Source organism: Ctenopharyngodon idella, chromosome 15 (genome assembly GCF_019924925.1).
Source record: "Ctenopharyngodon idella isolate HZGC_01 chromosome 15, HZGC01, whole genome shotgun sequence".
In the NCBI taxonomy this organism is placed as follows: domain Eukaryota; kingdom Metazoa; phylum Chordata; class Actinopteri; order Cypriniformes; family Xenocyprididae; genus Ctenopharyngodon; species Ctenopharyngodon idella.
Window position 1 is genome coordinate 17,079,199 of NC_067234.1, and position 8,570 is coordinate 17,087,768.

Below are 8,570 nucleotides of genomic sequence, written 5' to 3' on the forward strand. Positions count from 1 at the left end.
CGATGCGATCAAGGGTTTTGCAGTCGGGTCACTGAAACCACATTCTGAGGTACTTTTTCAGTTGTTCAGAGGAGAGGATTTTGAAGCACATCATACCAAGTTGAAACAGGACTGCCTTTGTTTTTAACTACCTCACTCCTCAATATAATATAATCTTAATCAAACTCTATGCTGTGACTCTATAGCAAAGACTAACAGACTAAAATGACAGGGAAACTTCTTTAAAATAAACCCACTCATTTTAGTTATTCAAATACAGAATATGCAAAGCAGCAGCAAAAAGGGACTTTTTCTTTTAAACAAACATCTCCAGAACATTGTGGGGAGTTTTTTATGTGGCAACCTAATGATAATTTTTCTAAAAGGCTTGTTATATTGTAGTTTTTATTTTTCATAACAAAGTTTGCAGAATGTTAAAAAGAGGTTTTGGTTTGACAACAATCACTGAAATTAGTGCAGTGCAGCTGTAGGTTTAATGAAATGTGCAAAATGAAGATCACGATGAATGTATTGAGTTTGCTGCCAGAAAGAACTGTAAGGATCAGATAAAAATTATAATGGAAAAATGATGGAGAAACAGAGCTAAACTTCTCTAAACTCTTGGAAACATAAGATCTGGACAATTTTCAGTGCAGGGATAGATGAATGATCCAGATAATATAACACGTAATCAATCTTACAGATTTAGACTGATTATTGATGCAACATTGCAGCTTATTGGTTACAGACATGTTCCTGAAATTTATATGTTACGAGAACATTAGGAGAACATTCTTATAATTGTCATGCACAAACTCTTCAAGGCTTTATTTTGCAAATGCTCTCCAAACCAAAACTAAGAAGATTCCCGAAATCCAATAAACTAAATATTGTTTACTGAGATGACAATTTGTAGTCCTTTTCAGAACATTCAAGACGGCTCTTTTAAGAGTTTTTATATAGACTGAATCTTATTTTCATGGTTCTCAGGTCTACTGTTATATTTAAGGTTCCATAATTTGTTTTTGGACTAAATGATATCTCCTCTGGTTTGCATTTTAGCTGTTTGGCAGACGATGTTTTCATATAATTTCTAGGTAGGTCTAACTATCTATTCAGAAACACAAATATTCCACTGTATCCTGTAGATATCCACCAATGTCCTGTTTGTGGCTGTCTTGGTCATATTATCAGACATTTTCTTCATTATTACCGTTAATCCAACAGCACTCAAATTTAATTTATTACCTGTAACCTACTTGATCGTCTCTGTACTAGTGTTATCGGCCTTTATCCTTGTTTGCATTTTAGTTTTCTGGCAGACAATATTCCAGGTAGGTCTATCTATCCAGAAATGTGTATATATAAATTATATGGGCTGGCTTAAAATCACAGGTATATTTAGGCTACTCAACATGCTTTCTCATCCTTGGTGCTTCAGCCTCGGTCTTAAATACACAACCGAAGATTCACTTTGAGACGGAAGAAAAGTAAGAATTGGCAGAATGGAAGATTCTCAGCAACAGCTTTTTTGCAAACCAGTAAGTGACATTTTTAATATAAAACGATTCATATGTGTACACATAAAAAAATGACATAGGGATTACTTTGAAACACTTTTCACTCAGAAATTGCCATTCTTACTCCAACACAGAAAACCCCATTCACTGGTCCACTCCAGGGGGGCTTGCAGGAAGGGAAGAGCATCATCGTGAGTGGAACGGTTTTGCCAAATGCCAACAGGTGAGTCATTTTATGTTAATCTTAAAGGACAAATTAATCTTAACGTTTTATCATATTTTCAAGAATATTATAGGGGCATCACTAGTTTTGTATACAGTTTTCATTCTGTGTTGTACAGAGTTCATGTGAACCTTGAGTGTGGTGATGATATTGCTCTGCACTTTAACCCACGCTATGATGATGGCCCTGCATATGTGGTGTTAAACACTCTTCAAAAGGGTAACTGGGGCCCAGAACGCACGGGTGACTCTTTCTTACTCCAAGGCGAACCATTCATGCTCCAGATCCTTGTCACCAACCAGACTTACAAGGTATACTGTACATACATCTTTTTCTCAATTGCTTTACCTTTGGGGTGAAATTGTTTTGTGGGACATCACAACTCTATTGCATGTTTTTAAAATATAGTAACTCACTCAAAACATTAATTTCATGCTTCAAAACCTAGTTATTGTGGCGGTTAATTTGCCATTACCACCGAGAAAAAGAAAAAAAAAATTCATGATCTGCCATACCAGTCAAAATATTTAGTTCAAATAGTTTTTCACCATGGCAGTCAACCCTGGAAATGTTTTTTCATATACAAATTAATTTTTTGTTGTTGTTGTTGACACTGACTGTTTGCTATACTGTACAAGGATATCTTTTTTGTCTAGCTGAATACTATTGTGAATCACACTGAGCTTTTTAGATGCAGATTTCAACAGCAGATAAAAGTTTACTGGCAGAAGTCAATACTGTAGTACACAGAAAAATAATATGCACATTTTTGATGTATACAGAACGTTTGTTTTTCTAAACAATGTGTTATGTGCAAACAGAAAACTCACATTTGCATGTCCATTTTTACACATTTCTTACATGTAAAGTCATATATAGGGAAGAGAAGACTGCTATAAAATGACATTCAGACAAGATCCATGTATATGGAAACTTAACCTTCTGGTGTGGTTTATTTTAGACTGAAAAAAGTTTTGAAATTTTAAAAATGGCTACTTCGTCCGAATAGTATGAAACTCTGTGACTTTTGCGGCAGTTGCTGTATGACCACATACACACAAAAAAGGATTTGATTATAAAAAGGTAAATGGTTGTAAAAAAAAAAAAAAAAAAAAGGTCACACTTTTGTTATTCGCAGTCAAAAATGACCGCCACAGAAAAAGAATGGGAAATACGCAAAAATAGACAAAATGGCAAAAATACGAAAATACAGAGAATTTTTTGTGCGTACAATCTACAAACCAGCCATGATGCAAGAAAAAAAGCACACAGCAGTGAAGGGGTGAAACCCCCACAAACACACATATATGAACTGGTGTGACTGTAACACTATTCATATTTATACCGGTGGTGTTTTAAAATGAGGAGGAAAGGTCTGTATATCAAAAGTTTATACTATATATTTTATATACTGTATATCAAATTCTTAATTTTCCTGGTTAAATAAAAATTAGCCTACATAAAAAAGAGAGACCAAATACAATTCTATTTTATATTTTTTGCAACAAGTATGAAATGTTCTATTTATTAACCCCAGTATAAATTTCAAGTTAGTGTTTTTATGCAGTTTTATTCTTATTTATTTATGTATTTATTTATTTTTACAAAATAATAACTAAAAGCAGTAACCATTTAATCAATATATATTGTTTGTGAACTAATTTTCAGCTTTTCTTTTTAAAGGGGACCTATAATGCCCCTTTTACAAGATGTAATAAAAGTCTCTGGTGTCCCCAGAATGTGTCTGTGAAGTTTAAGCTCAAAATACCCCACAGATCATTTATTATAGCTTGTCAAATTTGCCCCTATTTCGGTATGAGCAAAAACACGCGTGTCCCTTTACATGCAAATGAGCTGCTGCTCCCGCCCCCTTTCCAGAAGAGGGCGGAGCTTTACCAGCTCACGCTTCGGTCGCTCAACAACAACAAAGCTGGAGAATCTCACGCAGCCAAAATGAGGATTGTCAGTAACGGTGTTCAACCTTACATTGTTCAAACCGGAGTCGACACTGATGGAGAGACTCAGGAAGAAGTTACAACTTTCAGAATGAAACTGGACGTTTCTGAATGGTTAGTGGATAAATTTAAATAGTTGCAGTGGAGTTGATTTAACTAGCATGTGCCGTCATGTTAATCTTTTGTGCAAATCCAGCGTTGAATTGACCCTTGTTTGTGAAGCAGTCCGGCGTAAAATGACGGCATGTCAACAACACTCTACTACAACAACTCTTCCTCTTCTCTAAAGCAGCCCAACATGGCCTCACCCCCTTTGTTGCGTGTTCTCGGGAGATGGGGTTTATGTACATTTTAGAGTTAGTGATGTCATGACAAAGTGGTGAAATGGCTGATATGTTTACTTCCCTCTATTCATTCTCAAATACCTCCCACTAAACATACCGCATGCTTTAGGGTTTCTGTTTTAACTCAATAAGGACACAAGAGGAAAGCCTCTCGCTGTAACTTCACCTGCGGGTGTAGCAATTGGACACTGTTACTTTATAAAAACGAGTGACTTTTATACTTTTTAATGTCACATTTTGTAATATTTGCATTATTTTCTTTTTTGTGATATCAATTTTTTTCTCATCCAGTTTTTTTTTTTTTTTTTTGAGACACTGCCTCCCTTGCCTGCTCGGAGGAAACGCCGCTGATTTGTACCACATTTGAACTTCTCACAAAAACTTTCCGCTTAATTCACAACATGTGCATACGCACATGAATTTGTTCTTAACCTCGCTCCAGTGCCCTCTGTGTCTCCTGTGTTGCAAGTATCTCCTGCGCCCTTTGTGTTTTCAGATTGCCCGCCCAGCCTCCCTCTCCCACCTCCTCTGCTTAACCAGCATATTCCTTCAGCTCCTACTCCTCTGGTTCCTGTCTGCCCCTCATTTCATCCTTAGCTACCTCCGTGCAGTACTGCAGATTTGCCGCAGTGCTTTCAGTCCCCAGCATCGCCTTGGCGTGAGGATCCCCTGTCTCCGCCTCCAGCCACTAAGCCCCCGACTCCACCTCGGTCCTTTGACTCCGACTTGGCTCAATGCGCCCTCAGCTCCACTGTGCTTCGTCATCCTACCCACTCCACCAGGCTCCCTCGTCCCACCGGCTTCGCCTTGGTCAGGCATCACCCTGGTTCCACCTCAGAATTTCTGGCTGCCTGTTGCACCTCTGCCTTCCATCCCTCCTGCTCCACCGGGCTCCGCCTTCCCTCCGGCTCCACCATTATCCTCGGTTGCACTGACTCCTTGGCAGTCTTCCGGATCCCTCGGTCCCATGAGCCGTCAGCTCCGCCTTGGCTCTCCGGTTCTTCTGTGTCACCCAGGCTCTGTCTCTCTTCAGCTCCATCTGGTTCTCCATCACGGCTGGCTGCATCGCAGGAGAAAGCACTCCTGATTTAATCGACCAAGCCTCCACCATGTCTCCTCCCTCCTGCGCCGCCACCATGGAACATCATGCTGACTGTGGCCTGGGTCATCAGGCCCCTTCTGCTCCTGGCTGTACCCTGGCTCCTCCCACCCTCCACTCCCCCATGGACTAATTCTTTTCACTTTTCTTCTTGTTTTGCCCTTCCTCTAATTCTTGCCCTCCTCCAGAGCCCCTGCCCTCCCTCCTCGGTTGTTCCATTAATATGGCGCGAAGACGCGCCTTACCGGGAGGAGGCGAACTGTCACATGCATCCTCTGTCTTGTGTGTTTTTGGTTCAGTCCTGGTGACCTATGCCGTGTTCCAGGCAACCCGTAACTCTTGTTTTTCCAACCTTCTACCCGTGAAAGTGCACTGGAACGGCAGTCAAACTCGTGACTTCCCACCCGTGAACTTGTACTAGATCGATGTACTCCCAGTTCTGTACTCTGACGTCACATAGCCCGTGAAACAACAATGGCAGCCCCTATGGATGCGGTGTTTATACAAGTGCACGGTAAAATAACGTAAAATAAAAGGTATAACAGCTTCTCTTGCCTTATGCACCATTTTTCCTCCTCCGTTTCCCTCAAATGAGCAAGGAGTAAGCACCTTTGGCGATAGAAATAATTGTAAATGAGCATAAGCCCCGTATGGTCCGCCATGCTGGTTTGTTTACACTCAGGCAGTTTGGCGTGACTTGCCTGGAAAGCTACAAAGTTGTGAGTCGTGGTTTGAAGTCATGACTTACGGGCTCAAAAACCTGCCTGGAACGCAGCATAAGTTTCTCCCCAGTCTGTCTAATTAGTAATGTCATTCACCTGTGCCCTGTGAATCATTTGTTCTAGTATATATGCTCCCTGTGTCTTTCAGTTCTTTATCCGATCTCATCTAATTGTCAACCATTTTGACAATTGAATTGATAATTTCACAGGTGATGACTCAATAATGAAGAATGTTTAGAAGTTGTGAAAAGTATGGCAGTCTCACTGAGAATCACACATCAGTTTTGATCAGCAAGCCAAGTGCATTTAGTTATTGTGAAAATTGGAGAAATTGTACTTAACTTATTGTTTTGAGAAAAAAAAATGCAAATGAATAAGTCTTTTTACCAACAAAAAAGGTTAACCTAAATGTGATAAATGACAGGCAAGAGAATACTTATCTATCCTTATCTTATCTATTCTACATTTCTCCATAGATAAGTGTCAATGGGAAACACTTCATGGACTACAAACACCGTATTCCTATCACTGGGGTGAAAAGTATGTTTGTGAATGAAATGGTGAATCTGGATTTCATTGCCTACCAGAAGCCTGAGGTGAGAACAAAAATATACTACCACTATTAAGCATATAACACTACTGGCCTGACAATTTTATTGCTGACCCCTTATTTTTCTATATTACACAATTTTATAAAAAGCCTTTTACCCTTTTATGATTTTTTTGTGCAATCAGGTGGTCCCATACAAAACCTTGTTCAAAAATGGACTACAGCCTGGCAAAGACATTGTCATTTATGGACTTCCTAACCCTGACTGTAAAAGGTTACATAACATCCTTTGTTTCAAGAGAACACACTTACTGAATAAACAAACATAAACTCATTTACATAAACATTTTTTTGTAAACATACATTTTATGTTACTCTTCTGTTCCATTCTTCATTAGGATCGAGATGAATTTCCGTCACAGATTTGGGATTGCATTTCACTACCTATCCTATTTTGATGCGAATGTGGTTATCCGCAACACCTTTGAGAATGGGGCGTGGGGAAAAGAAGAAAGGAGTGGAGGTGTGCCTTTTAAAAAAGATGAACTCTTTAAGGTACGCATACTCACATTCTTATAGTACTTATGTTTTCAATTCAAATGGACAGTGTATGATAGCAAGAGATTTTTGCATTGACTCTTGATACAAATCTGAAGTGTCTCTCTCTTTCTATATAGAAAAAGTTCTATATAACATTAAAGGGTTCTGTCAGGCGCTTTATATATGGAACCTTTAAGGGGTTCCCATCATGGGATCATTAGCTAGCTACCATATAGGCTATGGATTTAGTTTTAATTAAAGGTTCACAATGGCTGTGTCCGAAATCGCCCCCAAAAGAAAATTAATTTACCCTCATGTCACTCCAAATCTTTAAGACTTCTGTTTATCTTTGGAACATAAAAGAAGCATGCGTTGTTGGATAGAACAAAAATTATAAGATAATATATAAAGTTATGTTCCAAAAGGCTTATGGGTTTGGGACGACGTTAGAGTGAGCTAATTATGACAGAATTTTCATTTTTGTATGAACTATCCCTTTAAGATTTTAGAGGAGAAGTTTGTGACATGAGTACAAACACAACATCTCACTGTCAGTTTTGTGTGTGTGTTACAGGTCACCATCTCCTGCGATAAAGACCAGTTCACTGTGTTTGTGAATGACCAGCAAGCACATACTTACAAGCATCGCTTTGCTAAACTGGAGGACATTGACGTCTTTGAAATTTATGGAGACTTGCAACTGATTTTTTGAAACCCTTTTAAGGATTCAGGTTTATAGGAAGTGCATATTTAAAACTTCCCCTAATGACTGATGATTTATCATATCATATGCTTAAAAATACACACATAAAGTGCTGGGCAGATTATTTACAAATTGTAGTCGGTTTAAGCAGTATGCTTTTTTAGAAAGGAAAATTTAAAAGATAAAAAAGTAGTAGTATAGGGACAAACAAATAAATTATGAATAATTTACTGCAATTGTGAGATTAACATGTAATCATGTAATCAATAAAAAATAACTGTACTCTGATTATGAGTATTTTAATAAATCTAAGTACTTAATTTTTGGGATCTGATTGCATAATCCAGATTACATGTAATCAGTTACTACTCAGCACTGCACACATACTTTCTAACTACATATACCAATCTAATACTCTGCTGAATATATATTTACATTTATATCAAGGTGAAAATAGAGATCTACTCAGTCTCAGCAGCATTCATATCAGAGGATCAATGTGACTTTTTAATTATTGTGAAATTTATGGGTGCAGTAAGTGATTTTTACAGACGCAGATGTCTGAACTTCCAGACAGATTTCACTGAAATAGGCGTCATAAATCACAGCTGTTTGGAATAACATGCTACTATACTTCTCATATTATCACTGAAGTATATAAGTATAAAGTAAACTGTAAGAAAAAATCTGTAAATAAATGGAAAAGATACTGGTAATCTTCTGCCAGGACATTATCCTTTAAGTTTACAGACATTTCCTTTTAACCCTGAAACACAACAATGCATAATTCAAAATACAGGTAAAACACCTCTGAAAAATCAATATGGATAATTATATTAACATTGGGCCCTATTTTTACTTCACTACTTTACAGGTATACTGTATACACATGTTCTGCATGTATGCAGATAGACCTACTGGCAAAACGTGTCCCA

The 8,570-nt window shown here is 38.0% G+C and overlaps 1 protein-coding gene across 1 annotated transcript; it reads left to right on the forward strand.

Annotated features, from left to right (window-relative positions):
* Window positions 1-1,372: 1,372 nt before the first annotated feature.
* LOC127495059 (galectin-9-like) lies at window positions 1,373-7,923 on the forward strand. The gene is made up of 7 exons (XM_051861470.1): window positions 1,373-1,520; window positions 1,634-1,722; window positions 1,841-2,033; window positions 6,319-6,438; window positions 6,578-6,666; window positions 6,791-6,947; window positions 7,507-7,923. Exons 1-7 carry the CDS (start codon window positions 1,485-1,487, stop codon window positions 7,642-7,644), a joined length of 822 nt encoding a protein of 273 aa, XP_051717430.1. The 5' UTR covers window positions 1,373-1,484; the 3' UTR covers window positions 7,645-7,923.
* The last annotated feature ends 647 nt before the right edge of the window (window positions 7,924-8,570 follow it).

Excerpts from the sequence above, each read along its gene's own strand:
- LOC127495059 (XM_051861470.1), top strand. The coding sequence starts at position 1,485 with ATGGAAGATTCTCAGCAACAGCTTTTTTGCAAACCA. Across the intron at positions 6,667-6,790 it reads CCTAACCCTGACTGTAAAAG|GATCGAGATGAATTTCCGTC; the intron begins GTTACATAACAT and ends ATTCTTCATTAG. Across the intron at positions 6,948-7,506 it reads AAAAAGATGAACTCTTTAAG|GTCACCATCTCCTGCGATAA; the intron begins GTACGCATACTC and ends TGTGTGTTACAG.